This window comes from Rousettus aegyptiacus, unplaced genomic scaffold (genome assembly GCF_014176215.1).
Source record: "Rousettus aegyptiacus isolate mRouAeg1 unplaced genomic scaffold, mRouAeg1.p scaffold_m13_p_13, whole genome shotgun sequence".
Classification (NCBI taxonomy): domain Eukaryota; kingdom Metazoa; phylum Chordata; class Mammalia; order Chiroptera; family Pteropodidae; genus Rousettus; species Rousettus aegyptiacus.
Window position 1 is genome coordinate 21,098,069 of NW_023416288.1, and position 19,135 is coordinate 21,117,203.

The window sequence follows — 19,135 nt, forward strand, 5'->3', positions numbered from 1 at the left end:
GCAAGGCAAGGAAAAAGAAGTAATTATGAACTGTTATAATCTTCCATAACTTTGAAGACTTTCTCTCTCTGGCTATATTGTCTCTACTATGTGCTCTGGCAGCACAGCAGACCTTTTTCATGGTACTGAGCACATAGTAGTATTTCTCAAGTTAATGTCAATTTGACATGTATTTGACTCTTTTGTGTTTCCTCCACTAGAAAATAAGCTTCATAAATGCAGAAATGGCATCTGGCACATAGTAGACAGTAAGTAACTTATATATGAATGAATGAATGAATGAATGAATGAATGAATGTATTTCTCTGCTTACTTTCCCAAGGTATGAAGGAAGATGCTAGATGGCATTTGGTTAGAAACTGTTTGGGATGAACCAACCTAAGTCCAAAAGATGCTACATGGTCCAGCCATGCTTGCCAGAGAGCTGAACCTGGCTCTTGACTCAAGCATAGAAAATGATGTGGAGCTTTGCTTTCCTCTGCTGTTCTCTGTACATATTCTATGGACATAGGGAGCTGGGGTTTGAAACAATACTCGGACATTTCTGGGTTCTTCGCATAGTTCCGAATGAATGCCTTCCATAACCACGCCCAGTTTTAACATTTGGCATTCTGAGTGGCTGCGGGGAAGCACAACATCAGGTAAAGAGTTGAAAGTTCTTGTGCTGGACAAAGTTTCTGGTGCCATTTAGAACTTCACACTATATCCCTGTGAGCCACAGGGCTGGGTTAGGGTCACATAGAGTTCTAGTACAGAACTGTCAGCCTATTTGTTCAGTGTTCAGAGTTTGTACTGAATTGGGTGCCCCAGATTATCCCATTTTGTACTACATTCAAGAGTGATGTCTGGGGATTCATGGTGTATCCTTGGATATGGTACCTCTGGGATTCACATAGGGCATCTTTGGGCATAATAACTTTAGGATTCACTTAACGCATTGTTGGCAACAGTAATCTCTAGAAAATCATAGAGCATTTTCTTGGGCACCCCAAATCGCCATGACCATTTATCTTCCAGTTGGTTTTGGCTTTGTCTGTTTAGGGACAAACTTAGAGTGGGCTTCAGCGATACTAGTAATAATCTATTTCTTCAGGTAGGTGGTAGATACACAGGCTTTGATGTAATTGTTTACTTTAAAATCTAATTATATAAAACATACATTCTTTTGCACATATAAAATATTTCGCAGTGTAAAGAAATGAAAAAACGAGAGAAACACAGATTAAAACTAAATTGAGATTCTGTTTTCAACCATCAGATGAGTAAAGACAAATAACTGACAACACTCAACAATGATATGGAAATGAAAAAGAAGGCATGCTCATAAGTTGGGGGAATGTAAATTGGCACAATCCTTAAGGATGGCACCTTGACATACTTATCTAAAGTGCATAATCTTTGTCCTTACAATTTTCCTTTATGAATATTTTCTACTGATATACCTACACAAAGAGGGAGGGAAGGAAGAGAGAATTTCAAAGGGAAATGAATGGTGCTCTCAAAAGCAGCCAATGAAAAACATGTATATGGACCTGAGGGAGAGCTAAACTAGAAATGTAAGCAGCAGTAAGGTCCCGAAGGATCTTGAATGCTATGCTACAAAGTTTGCTTTGTATCTCAAGATGGAGAGCCCCTGTAGCATTTTAAAGGGGAGAATGATCGGGTCAGATTTACTATAACTCCACAACGCTGAGTGGATAAAGATCAAAGGTGAGGGATAAGGGAGCTAGCTTGCAAGCGGTGACAGACCGAGGGTGGAGAAGAACAGGAAGATGCAAGATGGACCAGCGTCATCGAGCAACAGGACGTGGGAAGCAAGGGAGAGGAAAGAGTCTGCGATGTTTCTCAGAGGCCAGACGAGGTCACTGGCTGAGGAATTGCACCATTTACAGAGAAATGGAATACAGAGGGGCTGCTGGTTTGTGGTGAAAGTGTAAAGTGATACAGAGCAAATTGAATAGACTTGGCCTCTGGGAAAAGATCAAGTAACATTCTAAAATTTAGAGAGGCACAATTGTAATCAATTTTACTGTTTGTCAACATTTGTCTAATGACAAAGAATGTAATACACACAGGAAATGTCTTCAAACTCCAATATTCATTCCTTGGAAGACAAGAGATGAGACAATTACATAAAGGCAAGGGTTGCTGGATTTTTGTGTTTTGTGGTTTTTTTTTTCCCCCATGAGGAACATGTTCTGTTCTGTTCTGTTCTGTTTTGTTTTAAACAGCTGAAAGCAAGTCTGAGCAGTGATTTATTCATTATAAAATCAATTTGAGAATAAAAACAATTTTCAGATACTGGCAAACTATAGCACTTCTCACTATGATGCAAGAGGGGAAAACAGACAAATAATAAATTTAAGATAACACCAACTAATACACTAAGATGGAAATAACTGGAGAATTCTGTCAGTATTTAAATATAATGTTAAGAAACTATGAATGTGGAGTTTAAGGGCAAATTTGAAGATGGCAAAAGTAAAATTGAATCCTCCAGTCAATTTCAGAGAGAAATAGGGAGGGAAGTTGTTGTTGTCTTTGCAATCCACAAGCCTGATTTACTATTTAGAATTCCTACTATTGTAATCCCTCAGTCTCTGTTTGCTTTTAAGATAGAGGGCAATTTTCCCATGTCTTCTATTGATGTGGCAGTCATCTTAGGTTTTTTATATTTCATAGGAATATAATATTTAGAGCAAGGGACATGTCGGTTTGCTTCAGTCTCCTCCTCTCACCACTGTGAACACATTCACACACTGCGGGATGCTCAGAATTAGAGGACAGGATGATAAAAAAGCCATGGAAGGAGGAGAAGCTGTTGAAGCAGCCCTAGTAAAAGAGGAGGATATAGCGACGGTCTTAAATAATAAGACAGGCATTCTGCAAGGCTCCACAGGTCAGAGTAGGAGTTGTTAGGGTGGAAACTCTGGGAGACATCGGCTTAAATTGTAGCAGTGGAAATTGGTGTTATCTAAAGAATAAACTACTAGGAGATAATTGTCCTACCAGAAATGTTCATCCTAAGAATGCCCAGTCATTAGGGTATTTGTCTGAAGTATAAAAGCAATAGAGGAGACATAGGGTTAGAAAAGTCTAAGGATTCTTAGAGATTCTAGGAGTCCTTATTTCCTTAATCTGATTAAAGCAGGGTTCAAAAATTCCTAACTCCCAGAGTCTGGTGTGACTTTAAATTAATTTATTTAAATGAAGAATTTTTCAAAGATATTAATTTATATAAAATGATTAATAATGCATTAAAAATCAAATCAGTTCAATATTTTTGTTAAAACCTGAAATACCATAAATATATGTGTGATATACGATTTGGGACTATACTCGTTTTGACAATCATACACATACACATTCTAAAACATGTTCATTTTAGTGACGTACTCAAAGATATTGTAAAAATGGGGAGAAATCTTGAACACTTCAACAGCATTAATCCATCTTTGCATTGCTATTCACAACAGATTTGCGGAGAAAAGGCGTAAATAGTTGAACACCTAAAATTCCAAATCAAATAGTCAATAGAAGACTCTCTCCTAAGGCCGGCATAATTCAGAGGTCTTTTTGCTGGTTCTCAGCCAGGGTTCCTAAGCAGAATCCCTTGTGGGTATTTCAGCTTCATCCCAGACCTACTTAGCATGCATTTTTTTCTGACAGATAGTGAAGCTGAGTATCTCGTCATATGTTTGTTGACCATCTTCTTTGAATTGCCAATCTCTATCATTTTTTAATTTTTTTCTTTTATTCTTGATTTATAAGATCTCTTGGTTTATTAGAGATATGAAACAATTTTGTTTCATATTTACATATTACTTGCAAATATTTTTCTCTAATTCTTTCATTTACTTTTTGTTGTGTTTAGGATCAACATTAAGACTAAAATCAAGCCTAATTGTCATTTTATAAATTTAGCATGCTCTTCAAACACCTGATTAGAGCATTTCTTGTAGTCAGCAAAGCTGAGATTTCAACTGAATTAAAGTGATAGAAATGACTCACCTAAAATATTTTAACATTTCAATGGACATTTTTTAGTGTTAAAATTCTTGAGCATCATTAGTACTTGATAAAGTACTAAAAATTTCTCACTGTTTTAATTTAAAATGGAGACTTCTTCAGGTACACATCCTTGCTTCTGGCACATTTTGTACATAGTCTGTCCTTTTTTCATTTGAAAATAGAGAAACAAAATGTCCTATATCTCTCTCCCATCTCTATTGACCTTTTAACTAGCTTAAAATGAAAACATAAACCATCATTCTCTTTTCTAGAATTAATTCTCAGATTGTTCAATTCAGCCTTTTTGATCCTTTATCTAGCTAAACAACACTCCCTCTGACTTTGCCCTTTGTTTTGCTAATCATCATGGGGGGAAGAGTGGAGCTGGATGAGAGAGTTTTTACTCACCGACCTAGCACTTTTATTTTTCTTTTGAAATAGTATGGTTTTTTTCTGATCTTTTTTATTCCCTTTTTCCAAGTAGTTAATTATTTCTGTAATTAAAAAAAAAAGTGAGTGCCAATATTTTAAAAAATCTATTGAGTTCTTCCTATGTTCCAGGAATTAGGAGGACACATAAATAAGGCATGTCTTTGGTCCTAAACTCAGAGAGCAGGCAGTGCTGGAGCAAAAAAAAAAAAAAAAAAAAAAAAAAAAAAATGCTCCCAACAATGTCCATTCCATAATCCCCTGAACCTGTAAATAGTTCCTTACTTGAAAAAAAAAGAGAGACTTTGTAGATGTGATTATGGCTAAGGATCTTAAGATGGAGAGGTCATCCTTGGTTATCCAGGTGGTCCAGTCTAATTATATGAGTTTTTGAAAGTCAAGAACATTCCCCAGCTATAGTCAGAATCAGAGCAATGGTCAATGGAAGAAATGCAACCCGCTGTTGCTGGCTTTAAAGAGAGAGGAAGGGGCCATGAGCCAACGAATGTGGGCAGCCTCTAGAAGTTGGAAAAGGTAAGGAAAGAGGTTCGTCCCTAGATCCTCCAGAAGAACCACCACCCCACTGACACTTGGATTTTAGCCTGGTGAGACCCGCATGAGACTCTTGACCAACAGAGCTGTAAGATAATATGTTTGTGTTGCTTCAGCAGCCAGATTTGTGGTGATTTGTCAGAGCAGAAAAAGGAAGCCAATGCAAATGTTGTCCACTAAGTGCAAGGCAGTTCCGATTCAGGGTGGAGTGGAGCATAAGCCAGGTGCTTTGGGCCCTCAGTGTTGGGCACAGCCCAAGTGATGAGAAAGTACCACAGAGGAGGAGCGGAGGCCCGCAAGTTGTTCTTGAAATATTAGGATTTGGTAGTCACAGAAGGATGTTTCAGACGAAGGGACAAACACCCACGTCAACATAACAACATGTTTACATGTCAGTCTTCTTGTGAACAAAGTCATGAAAAGCTTGAAAAAAGGAATATAAATACCTCTGCTTCTGGCACAACAACAGGCCAGATACTCTGAGAGGTCTTTCTACTTTGCAGCATCCATATAGTGAATAATATATGCTTTTTAATGTGTTGCTGGGCTTCTAGGAATATGAAAATGCCCAAGGCTCTCCTACCCACAACAAAATATATAGTAATGGCCATTTGATGTAGCTCAGACCCACTTTATGCTGAGGACAACTAAAAAAGATGAAGAAAAAACAATCACCTAGATATTACCAAAGCGCTAACAGAATCATCAGGAATTACCAGCAGAGAAGATGGGCACCTAGGGAGGTATGCCGAGCACCTGGAGGAGTTTTTCACCCAAGAAAAGTGGCTGAAGGCTCATCAGCATAAACAAGGAACAAAAAGTGCCAGCCACAAAAGAAAAACTTGGGTAAATGTGACTGCATTAAAACTGAGAACTTCTGTTCATTTTAAAAAAGAAGAGTAACATTTTAAAAAGGCAAGCCACAAGGATATTAGCAACACAAATAATGCACAAGTAATCTGATTTAAGAATATATAAGGAAATCCAGAAATTCAGGGAAAAGACAATCCAATAGAAAATACTTCTGCAATTATAAACATTTCACAGAAGTAGCAGCAGCACAGATGGTAAATAAATTTTGCAAAATGTCACCAGAGAACGACAAATTAAAACAAGATACCGTTTTATACCTACTATTAGCAAAATGAAAAAGGTTAACAATACTCAGTGTCAATAGAATATCAAGTAATAGGAACTCTTGTATACAACTGGTCAAAGTTTATAATGAATTGGTTCAAACATTTTGGGGAAAAAATTTGATTTGGTATGACATACTATTTTTGAATGTTTACATATCCTGCAATCCACCCATTCCATTTTTGGGACTAGCTCTTAGAAAAATACTCATGCATGTGCACCCAAAGCTGTGCATGAGCATTCACAGCAGATAGAAGAGTAAAAAGAATAAATAGAAACAATTTAATTGGTCATAGACAAGATAGTGGTTAAATAAGTTCATTTATATTCACACAAACATTATACAACTGTGAACGTAAATGAATGTGTATGAATTATAATGTAAGAACATACCAAGTTTCAAAGAATTACATATTATGAAACAAATTTTCTAAAGTTCCAAAAAACTAAATAATAAATTATTTAGAAATATATTTAGATAATTTTAGAACTACATTTGGTAAGACATATGGGTTAATTATAATATTGAGGGAAATAGCAAGTTGCAAAAGACTAGAGTATGATACCATTTTTATAAAGTTTTAAAATAAGCAAGACTTTAGTTTGAGATACATAGAGATATATGTGGTTTTACATGTAAAGTTACATATAAAAAGCAACAGAAAATTGAAATGGTAAACACAAAATTTGAGACGGATACCTTTGGCAGGAAACAGGGGTCTAGGATGGTAGGGGGCACACAGGAAGCTTCAACAGAATTGATTCTATTTGGTTTATTTCTGTGTGATGTATTTACTGGTGTTCATCATATTATCGTGTTTTATAACTTACAAATGCATTGCATATATTCTTTTGTAGTATCAAATATTACATAACAAAAACTTAACCAAACTGTGCAAAATTATTTTTGCTAAGTTGGCTGTTCTTCCAGCACCTCTGTCCTCGAGTGCTCTTTTTTGTACCACTGACCTTGGATGAGGGTCACAGGCCTGAAAGAAGAAAAAAGTGTGTTGTAAGATGACATGTACAAATGCTATCTGAGCTCAACTTAGAACTGATGATCTTCCCAGACTGATGTCACAAAGTTATTATAAAATGACAGTCAATCCTTTATTACTCTGTTGGGTCATATTTCAATTTGGTGGCTCATTTTTCAGGGTAAGACCTATCTTTAAAATCTTCTGCTCAAGAATGGACATGGGCTTTAAATAGTTCTCAGCTATTGATTGCCTTCTCATTCCATCCCCCTAAAATTCAAAGTCATGTTTACATATTTTAAGGGAAGAGTGGGAAAAGCTTTGTTTAAACTACAGATTTTGTTTTCAATATATAGTTTAAACACACAATAAAGGTTTGTTATCAAATATGTTGGAGGAGTTGGAATTATGATTGTTAATCAGATCGAGTTAAGTCATTTTAATTCATGTTGGCATCTTACTTTCAGGGCAAGTGAGGCAAAAACCTAACCACATTCACCACCCCAACTCCTATCCCAGCACCTCTCATCTCTCAGAACCATTCCGTCTTTCTGGATTTCCCCCAGGAGGGATATTTTTCTTATCTCACTACCTCCTATGCACCAACATACTCCCATCGCTTCCAATTCCCAAACCCAAGTCCTTTTCTATGATCTGCCTTTTGCTACTGTGAGGGGTTTGGGGGACTGAATTGGGTAGAAGGGACCAGGGGACCGGGGAGGAATGGGGAAGGAGTTTAATCCAACATAATAGAAAAGGAATTAACAGGAATCAGACCACATAGCGAGGTGTGAAGTCAATACCAAGGCCTATGTCTTGAGGTTGCACAACCCTGAGTCACAAACCCCAGCTCTGCCATTTTTTAGTTGGGTGACCATTGACAAATTCTTGCTTCTCAGAGCCTCTGCTTCTTTATCTGTGATAATGGTTAATAATATCTACATCCTAATGTGGTTGTAAAGATTTGATTATATTATAAATTTTATTATGTTATAATCAAGTATGTATTCAGTGAATATGTTGAAATTATAGAGTTTCTTTCTAGGCTTGTTGATAAAGATGTACATTTGACTCATTACAGGTTGATTTACTTACTTATCCTTGAATACAGATTTCTTGACATTCCTTCTCACTGTTGAATCTATTTCCTGAGCCGTTACAGCCACTGAACCAAAAGCGGGCACAGGAGTTGACCTGCTGGTCATAATACCATCGAACCACATATGCGCTACAGTTTCCAGGTTTCAGTTCTTCTAAACATCTAGGATCTAGGTTGAGAGGAAGATAATGTGTTATTATTATAACTTTTTCTTTTACCAAAAAGATGAAAATTAAAAGCTCTGTAAAGTTTGTTTTCCATGCACGCAAACACACCAACTAAAAATTGTTTTAAGAAGGATTCCTAATACCTAAAACATTTCTTCCACCACCTGAAACTCCACCATTAGATATTCATTCCTTTGAAAGTGAAGGTTTTTAATCTTCATGAAACTCCATTAAAAATGCACAGTTCCTTAAAAGTATAATGCTGTGAGCCTTTATTGGCTGAAACTCATGTGGAGATTAGTTGATAGGATTAAAATAGGACTTCTTAATTTACTTCAAATTTGACTTAAAATCAAATTAATATTTGAAATATAGATGATTTGATCTTCTGTATGCATTCCTTTCTAGTTTGTTCATAGAAAGCACCATTGATATCACAATTTTAAATAGAGCAGCTCTTGCAGGATAATAAAAAACATGACCTATGTCAGTTTACAAATCAATTTTAGAAATGCATCTACTATAAAAAAGCAAAGAAAAAGCTGCGACAATAAAACTATTTGTTAAGTCCCTTTTTATTTCATGGTATGCCTTAGGGCTTTGATAGGTGTTTCCTACATGAAGAAGTGATTCCAAGGTAAGAGAAGCCACAAAATATATATATATATATATATATCAAATGCCGTCTGGTTTCTGTGTTCTATGAGATAGTTTATTTGTTATAAAAGCTTCATTTCTTTCTCCATCTCCCATAATCATTACCACAGATTTGGAGTATGTCTCAATTCATATATTCCCTAAAACAAACTGAACACTCCTTAAACCAATTAGAAAGGAGCAAAGGGCTTTCACTGCTCTTACTCTTAAAAACAATAACTAAATAATGTATATCATGGAACTTGTTTTCAAACCAATCTATGCTGCTTTTGGGCAAAGATGTCTCTCTGACATGTTCTTCAGAAACTACGTATCTAATCATTAATTCCTGTAGATATTATATGTTGATGAATCTAGATTCTAGTTTTTTTCCTCTTCTAGAAAACAAAAGCTCAAATGTCTATATGTGTAAAGGCCACGTGTTAGACTATAGTGAGTGGGAGGGACTATGGCAAACATGAAAGCACAATATACTCTAAAGGCATTCGAATTAAAAATAAACACTTTAACATTTTTTTATCGGCCAAATTTGTTCCACTGCCAGCCTGTTTTCCAAATCTGTATATAATAAACTGAAGTGTCTTTTGTCCTTCCTGTTTAGCGTCAAAACATGTACTCTCTGAGATTTCAGAGACCATCTCTTCGATGCTTTCTTCACATTGTAGATGCAGCTGGCTGGCATATATATCTCTTACCTTTGTGCACCAAATTTTCTAGCTGTAAGTTCAAAATGGGACTTGGAGTTCTTGTTTTCAGACCCTCCATCCCATCCTCAGGGGGGCTGAGCAATGGCTCCTGGGTGGTGGCAGCCTCAGACGAAGGAGTGGTGGCCAAGCTGCCAGCCCAGGTAGGCTCTGGAGGCTCATTCTCTTTGTCCTGGGTTCCAGGGACACTGACCTACACAAAAAAAATTCACAGTTTTGGTTTGAGTGATATCAAGTCAAAAAAGTAGTTTGTTTTGGGGAGGATTTAAGGAAAAGTTCCACATTGCTGCTGCTTTTCAACTCTCTAATATTAATTATCTCAAAAAGAAAAAAAAAAACTCAGGAAATGATGCCTTTCTATGTCATTCATATCTGAATACCTAAATTATGGATTTTCTTATCACTTTAGGTGTAATTGTATGTGTACACACACACACACACACACACACACACACACACACACACACACACTTCCCACCGCCACACACAGATGCTTTTGTGTTGGGCCTTCCAGAGGGATCCACATGCAGAGCATGAGAGATGTGAGGTTGGGAGGAGTTTGTCTTCATTCTTTTCCTAATCACTGGTATGAGGAAGGAAAACAACCACTAATTTCTTTGACCATTTTTTTTTCATGGCCATTTCCTCTCAATTTTCTAACACCAGAGAATTTAAGAATATATTTTAAAATATCTACCATGTAACTCAACCAGTTTTGAGTTCAGGAATTTGGACAGCAGACGACAATAATGCGCTAGAATAAGAACAATAGCAATCACTTTTCATCTCATCTTGTTAGCCACACCCCAGCAAATGTCAAGGGCGATAGGATACTTAGCTTCTAAGAAGTTTCAAGAAGTGCTAGCTAAGGAACAAAGGATTATAATTTCAAAAGAAGTTTTGTGGACTAAAATTTTTAATTATCATCTAAATTTATATGTTATGAAACAAGAAAGAGAAGATGTTTTGCTTAAAAAAAAAAAAAAGTCATGTCAATTATGCTCGACTACAGCTGTTACCTGGAGTAAGGTCAGTCTTTTATGGGACCAGTGCAGTTCTTTTTTTTTTTTCTTGGGCCCCAGCTACATGGAGTTGAATCAATCATTCATCTCAGTCCTGGCATGGAATGGAGATTTATCCTTGTAAGGCCCCCTTTGTTTGTTTGTTTGCTTTTGATTATTTAAGTAGGCAAGTCTCTGAGCTAGGTGAAAGTATTTTTGATGTTATCTTACCTGTGGTTCCTGTCATCCTGTGACCAGAGCCAGCTGTCATCATTAACTGTTCTCTGCCATCTAAGGTGCTCTATGCTGTTTTATTCTGCACACCATCTTCACCTCCCACACCCCCCACCCCCGCCACACACACACAATGAGAGAAAGGCTAATCATTTTACAACAGTTAAAGTACTACCAGGTAAACCAGAGCAAAGATTTCCATTGGGACTGGTCTGGGCATCGGCCCTATATAAAAGGCATGTAATTCAAATACAGTAGTAAATTTTCACTAGCTCCAAAATACAACTTTTGGCAGAAATAGAAGTAAAACTGTGGGGCACTTGGGATTCTTCTTTCTCTCAGAATGATCTTGTGGGTACATATGTGAACTTTTGTTATAATAATAGAACTAGAGAATTTTAAGGCTAGAGGAAAACTTTCTCAATATCTCACTTTTATTGGGGAATGTAAAGCTCCATATGATGAAAGAACTTCCCCAAAATTATTGGTAAGCTAGTGACAAAAATCCGAAAATGCCTGTTTCAGGAAAGAAATATATATATTCTTCCCGTACACATTTCATTTTAACTTAAAAAAAAAAAAAAAGGAAAAGGTTGCCTGCGGAATAGTTTATCAAACATAAAGTCAACAAACATAAGGCTACACTTTAGATATACTGTCTGTCAGGTAAAAATGGTCCTTTGAAGAAGTGCACTGGGCAGCATTGTTTTCTTAAAGGATTAACCCAAGCCTTTAAATCATTACTTTGTTCAAGCCATAAGGTCTCATAAGTTATTCTTTACCTCTAACATGTGTTTTCTTTCTTAATCACATTTGGGAATTTTGACTACAAGAGCATCATACCTCAGATTCTTAGAACCAGTGAATTTTTTTCTTTTTTTTAATAAATGAGAATAATTTTATCTTTCGGCTTCATGAAATTTCAGGTTTCAGGTCTGGGCTATTTCTTCTAGGTCAGTTTGCACTATGCATTTTTTTTCTCCTCCACGAGATAGAAATATCTTATATTCCATGGGTAATACATTATTAACAACATATGATGCTTGCACAGCAACTTCACATAGCAATGTGAAGAATTAGTAGTTAAGCAGGATTTTATATTTCTCTTGAATAGGACCTTAGGATAAAATATAGAAGTATTGAAATATGTTATTTTTCATAATCTATCATGGAGGCTTAGTACCAAGTTAAAATATATACCATGTTATTATAGATATATTTTTAAGAAGACAGCCAAAATGGAATTATATGTAAGATGTTATTTTTATGATATTATTTTTATAAGAGTAAAAAATTAAATTTTACTATAAACAAGTAATGGATAAACTTGAGAGGATATAGAAAAGAGAGATGAGATCAGAGTTTTGAGGCCATATTAATATTGGCAAGAAGTGATGAGGCTCTGATATAAGACAATAGAAGTTTGGATGAGGAGAAAGGAGTTGATACAGTGGATAGAGGGATAATAAGACCAAAGAAGACAGTATCAATGAGTGTGGAAGATAAAGCAAAAATAGAGCTTCAGAGGTATGCCAAGTTTCTTGTTGGGTAGCTGGCTGTCAGTGGGAATATATTCCTAGGAAGGAAATCTGGAGCATCAGGATTGTGAACACACTTCATATTGAATGCCTGGGGAACACTCCGAATATGATGTGCGCAGACCATCAAAAATGTCAGCCTAGGACCCAGAAGAAGGTTCTGATTGAGGAGGTCAATTTGGGAGTCGTTAGCTTTGGAACTCGAAAAGAGAATATGGAACAAGAAGAGAAGCAGGCTAAAGACAGATCTCAAAAATTAGGAGTTTAATATGTAAGGGGTAAAGAGAGAAAGAGAAACTCCAAAAGCAATCGAGAAAGAATATTCACAAGGGTGGGAGGAGAACTAGGAGAGAAACCTCAAAATCAAAGAAAGGAGTGGCTTGGTGTTACATGTTAAAGAGAAAAAGAAATAAGAATATAGCAATAAGGATTTGGCGATTAGGAGGTTGACGTTGACTTTTCCAGGAGAGTTTCAGTGTCATATTGGAGGCAGTCGCCTGACTTCAGAGGATTTCCCAAGTGAATGGATGTGAGGAAGTTGAGAGTGAGAGCCAGAGGGAGAAGGAAGGAGAGTGAGGGTGTGTGTATGTGTGTGTGTGTGAGAGAGACAGACAGACAGTGCAAGTGAGCAAGCGAGCAAGTGAGCAAAGACTGGCCTGTGGAATAATATAATTATAAAAAGAGACAGGATAGTCGAAGGATATGTGAACTAGATGGTTAGGGAAGTTTTTAGTTGGAAGAGGGAAGCCTATTAGCTGACTATAACTCAAGAGTCAGGAATATTAGCAGAAAATAGCATAACAGTGAAGCAAGGTCCTGGTCTTGGAAGAGACAGAAGGGAATAGGCCTCAGAATACAGGTAGGTGACTAAAGCTGTCCCTTCAGAGTTGAGAATAGAGCCCAGGATCATGTTTTTTTTATTTGTTTGTTTTTTAGGCAAGGCAACCCTTGGTTGACAGATTGCAAGGACCTTGTCAACTTATGATCCCTTATTTTTTATTTTATTTTTTATGCCTACAGCATCCGGTCTTTCTAGGTCTCCCATCCAAGTACTAATCAGGCCCAACTCTACTTAGCTTCCGAGATCAGATGGGATCCGGCTTGTTCAGGGTGGCATGACTGTAGACCTAGGGTCATGTTTTATGGTGAAGGAGCACATTTATTTCAATATCAAGTCAGAATATTCCAAGGGCTCCATTTCTTGAAAAAAAAAATGCCAGTGAAATCTCATGATCAGAAGTGGCCTTCTTTAAATGGATCTCATGATGGAGTAAAAATGAGTGAGGTTCATGAAAGGAGAGAAAGAGATGGGAGAAATACCAAGAGTAAAAACTGAGATAGAGATCTTTGAGCAGCTTGTGTGATAAAGATAATAAGGGTGAAATGAGGTAAATGAGATAGGGTCTCACTAAAACAGAGGATGTACAAAGAGAGGGTGGGCCAGCAAAGTCAGCCTGCTCCGTCAGTTTTCTATAATTTACATCCATTCAGAGTATATATTTCCTCTGTGGAAATAAGGAGCTGCATCCTATACTTAAGTACTGGACTATATATCAGGACAATATCAGAAGGAAGGAGGAGAATCACAGCTCCCCCTTTTCCTCTACCACACATCTCTACCTGGTGCAGGAGCAACCTGGAGGGACCGTTCCCACACTAGCTTGGTTACCTCCATCACTGGTTTGCTGTGGAAGCACTCCACAATGGAACATCACAGCCTTCTTTATACAAAGGAAAAAAATCTCTGCTGCTAGTTATTTGTTATTTGCAATCAGGGAATAATTTATTTATATTCTGTAATACAAAAATAAAAAGCTTTATGGAAAGAGTAGACAGGGCTTATTTCATTTCTACTCTTTCAGGGAGGAAAAAACAGAATATTGTTACAGAACCAGCTCCAGTAAATAAACATCCTGTACGTTGACATTCTTTTTTTGTTTTTTATTGGCCTGTAATTGACATAAAATATCTCACTAGTACCTAGTTTCAGGTACACATCATAGTGATTCAAAATTTATATACATTATGAAATGATCCCCACAAAAAGTCTAGTTGCCATCTGTCACCAAAGTAATTAAAATATTATTGACTAGGTTCCCTATGCTATACATTTTATCCCCGTGACTTATTTATGTTTTAACAAGAAATTTGTACTTTTTAATTTTATTATGGATTTTTGTACCTCTTAATCTCCTTTGCCTATTTCATCCACCCCCTAACCCCTCCCCATTCTGATAAGCACCACTTTGTTTCCTGTATCTATAAGTATGTTTCTGTTTGTACATTTCTTTTGTTTTTAGATTCCACATATAAGTGAAATCATGGGGTATTTGTATCTCTCTATGACTTATCTCACTCAGCATAATACCATCTAGGTCCACTCATGTCATTGCAAATGTCAAGGTTTTGTTCTTTTTATAACTGAATAATATCCCACTGTGTGTGTGTGTGTGTGTGTGTGTGTGTGTAACACATCTTCTTTATTAATTCATCTATTGATGGATATCTTGTTTCCATGTCTTGGCTATTGTAAATAATGTTTCCATATCTTGGCTATTGTAAATAATGCTGCAATGAACATACAGTTGCAGATATCTCTTCAAATTAGTGTTTTTGTTTTCTTTGTATAAATACCCAGCAGTGAAATTCTGGATTGCATAGTTGTTTAATTTTTTTAGGAACCTCCATACATTTTGCATAGTGGCTGCACCATTTTACAATCTGACCAACAGTGTATGAGGGTTCCCTTTTCCACATGTCCTTACCAACACTTGCTATTTTTTGTCTTTTTAATAATAGCCATTCTTAGAGGTGTGAGGTGATATCTCATTGTGGTTTTCATTTGCATTTCTCTGATAATTAGTGATGTTGAGCATCTTTTCATGTGCCTGTTGGCCATCTGTATATGTATTTGGAAAAATGTTCAAGTCATCTGCCCATTTTTTAAGTAGGTTGTTTGTTTTTTATATTAACTTGTGTAAATTCTTTATGTATTTTAGATATTAACTCCTTATTGTATGTATTATTTGCAAATATCTTTTCCCATTCAGTAGGTTGCCTTTTCATTTTGTTGATGGTTGCTCTGCTGTGCAAAAGCTTTTTGGTTTGATGTAATCTCACTTGCTTATTTTTTTCTTCTGTTGCCCCTGCCTGAGGAGACTGGTCCAAAAAATATTGCTAAGACTAATACCAAAGAGCTTACTGTCTATGTTTTCATCTAAGAATTGTATGGTTTCATGTCTTATGTGCAAGTCTTTAATTGCGAATTTATTTTTCTATATGGTATAAGATAATGGTCTGGTTTCCTTCATTTGCACGTAGCTGTCCAGTTTTCTCATCAATCTAAGAACTCAAAGGTTTCATCAAATTAACTTTACTTATTGAAGAGAAAGTCTTTTTCTAATTGTATATCCTTGTCTCTTTTGTCATAGATTGATTATATATACATGAGTTTACTTCTGAGCTCTCTATTCTATTTCATTGATTTATGTGTCTTTTTGTGGGACCAGTACCATGCTGTGTTCATTATTATAGCTTTGTAATATAGTTTAAAATTAGAGAGCATAAAACTGCCAGCTTCATTCTTCTTTCTCAAGATTGCTTTGGCTATTCAGGGTCTTTTGTGGTTCCATACAAATTTCTCTGCTCTGGTTCCATGAAAAATGTCATCATTATTTTTATGGGGATTGGATGGAATCTGTAAATTGTTTTGGGTGATAAGGTCATTTTAACAATATTCTTCCAATCCACAAGCATGGTATACATCTTTCTATTTATTTGTATCATCTTTGATTTCTTTCTTTAATGTTGACAATATTTATTGGTGCATTTAGAATGATGAAATGTGACTTCATGCAAGAAATTAATATGCTTATTTGCTTCATGGATGCTTACTAATTATAGCCAGTTGGTCTGATGAAATGATGTTGATTTTATTGTTTTACTCCCATTTATATCCTGGAAATCTTAACCCAACTGACTAAAGCCAGAAAGGATAAAGTAACACAAAGTGCCAACATTATTAGTTCCCTCCCCCCAAAATAATGAGTTTTTATATATAAAGTCTTTTTTCATAACAGTATAATTGATGCCTTTCACTGAAGAAAATCTTCAGATTTCTTTTTTAGTCCAACAGTTGGTATAGATTTCATTTGGTCAATAAGTATTTATTGAGCATCTACTGTATGCAAGATAAGGCACAATTTTAGGGTGTGAATGGGATGCAAAGTTTAATTAGACACAGATCATGTCCTCAAGGAATTTAAATCCATGAGGAGAGTTAAGGTACATATACAAATACTTATTAACATAAAATGTGATAAATTCCAGAAGGAAGTATAAATTATCCTGAGATTTCAGGAGAGGAACAGAGTAGAATGGACATACATGTTTAACTTCCCGGGACCAGCCCGAACGAGCAACAGCGCAGGGCATTGCTGAAGTGCTATGAATTTCGCAGAATCTAGGAAATCCTTCTGCTTTCTTTGTTTCCCAACACCCAGATGTTTAGTACATATCAAGTTCATTCTCAATTAGACAAAATGCTTAAAATGTAAGTTATTTTTTAGAAATAGAAACCATAGACTTCGATTTCACACAAAAATGTAAATAACTGATATCAGATTTTCTCCTAAGAACAGATTTTGATTGAAAGAAGGAAGGACAGAGATAGGTGTTTCAAAGAGTGTTAGAAGAGACAACAGAGAAAGGGAACAGAGACACAAAAAAGGACTTCTGAGATTATTTATTTTGCAGTATTGCCTAGGGTAGGATTGGGAACAATCTGAGAATCAAAAGGTTTTGACAGATTCACTTTACTACAGATGTTTGGATAGTCATTATACTTTTAGAGAAAGGTGGTTGTTCATGCACAGATATATACATATGTTTTTTTTTATTTATGTATATGTGTGTATTCATTATATATACATATGACAGAGATACATGCATATATGTTTGTTCAGATAAATATCAGGAGCATTCATTGTTTAAAAATTCAGTCTTGCCTTGGTGTTTCTGCAAAGAGAGCCAGGGTGAGAAGGTCTAGAGATAAAAGGGGCTATCCAAGAAGCTCAAGTTCATTGCAAGCTCTCACTGTCGCAGTGAGAGGCACTGTAGGGGGACCTACCTGATCCTCATTTTCCCTTTATGCAGCTCTCGGTGTTATACATCCAGACTATTTTGGATGCATTCTTCCTATGCCTTTCCCTTCCCAGCTACTAGAATGATTTATTTGTCAGAATCAATTAACATCACTTGCCTCTCACGGCCATTCACCTTCCTGGGTTATGTTATGAGGCATAGGATTCCTCATTCTGTCATAACTGCCTTGGATGTCCCTCAGGCACCTCCACTTAACATTGTGCAAACTAAGCTCATTGTTTTCCTTCACTAAAAAGAAAAAAGAAAAGAACTCATCCTGCCTCCTGTATCCTCCATCTCAGTAGATGGTGTTTTAATTCACCCCATCTCTGAACTAGAAATCCATCCGTTACCCCCAAACCCTTCCATTTCCCTAACTTCCAATCCATCCAATTACTAAATCCTATTCATTCAACCCCAGAAATGGCTTTCCAGTTCATGTGTCTTTTTATTCTGACTGCTCCTGGCTTAGTTCAGGGGCTAATTATCTCTCACTTGGACTATTGTTCCCCATATCCTGGCCTCCTTTCCTCCTCCTTCTATTTATCTTTCACACAGAAACCAGGGTTATTTTTCCTGTGAACCAAATGTGACCATATCACCCTTGCTTTAAAAAACTTCCCTGCTTTCTTCTGGTTGCCTGGCCTATGAATGAAGTTTAAGATCCTTGACACATGAAGCCATTTATAATTGGTCCTCAAGTTGTTTTTTGAGCTTTAACTCTTACCATTCTGCCACATACACTTTAGGCTCCAGTTAGACTGAACTTGTCTCATGCTGTGCCCTTTGGAGTTCCCCTTTGCCCACATGTTCCTTCTGCTGGAAATATTGTCCCCCCGCTATTCTTGTCTTATAAAACTCCTAATCATTCTTAAAACTTGGCTCAATGCCACCTCCTCTGTAAAGCCTCCCATTATTCTCCCCTGAAATTAATTGTTCCATCTTCTATGTTTCATTAACAGTTCTACTAAAGTTCTTAATACTTCTTATACTTATCCATTCCCTGATAGACCATGGACTTCTCTTGGGCAGGAATTGTGCCTTAAGAGTTACCACTCAGTACAGTAGTAAATAATCAATATATATTATTGGAATTCATTGATTAAGAAGAGAGCTCAGTTTACTACTTGCTGGGTGAAACCTGAGTTTGCTCTTATTTAAGATGTCTTCAGAAAGGGACATGGCTTGACTAGGGAGGCAACAAAGTGATATGTCACACAAGCAGGGAAGAACCCAGGAACATTCCACACTTAAGAGACAGACTATATATTAGATAGATAATTCATTAGTGTCTATAACTTAATTTAAAATTCTCATAAAGACTCAGGTCAGCAAACCCTGTGGGTCAAATCCAAGTCTTCATCTGCTTTTAGGAAATAAGTCTTATCTGAACACAGCCATGTTCATTCACTTAAGTATTAGCTATGGCTGCTTTTGTACTTCAAAGATAGAGTTAAGTAATTGCAACAGAGATCAAATGGCCTGCA

The 19,135-nt window shown here is 36.4% G+C and overlaps 1 protein-coding gene, 1 long non-coding RNA gene and 1 pseudogene across 3 annotated transcripts in view; 1 reads left to right on the forward strand and 2 right to left on the reverse strand.

Moving 5' to 3' along the window:
* Positions 1-19,135, forward strand: part of LOC118610804 — a 105,920-nt gene that overhangs the window by 34,132 nt on the left and 52,653 nt on the right. Inside the window, exon 4 of one of the 2 annotated variants that reach the window (XR_004954088.1) lies at positions 201-9,027. The exons of the other annotated variant lie outside the window; for it this stretch is intronic. This is a non-coding gene — a long non-coding RNA (uncharacterized LOC118610804). Of the gene's footprint in view, positions 1-200; positions 9,028-19,135 lie in introns of those variants that run through there. 2 annotated transcript variants of the gene reach the window in all.
* COL28A1 (collagen type XXVIII alpha 1 chain) overlaps positions 6,645-19,135 on the reverse strand; it is a 131,839-nt gene continuing 119,348 nt past the window's right edge. The window contains exons 34-36 of the mRNA XM_016133678.2: positions 9,725-9,926; positions 8,202-8,374; positions 6,645-7,118 (exon numbers count right to left, since the gene is read on the reverse strand). Of these exons, the coding sequence (XP_015989164.2) occupies positions 8,202-8,374; positions 9,725-9,926 (375 nt within the window). The 3' untranslated portion in view covers positions 6,645-7,118. The remainder of the gene's footprint in view (positions 7,119-8,201; positions 8,375-9,724; positions 9,927-19,135) is intronic.
* Positions 13,518-13,633, reverse strand: LOC118611178 (annotated as a pseudogene).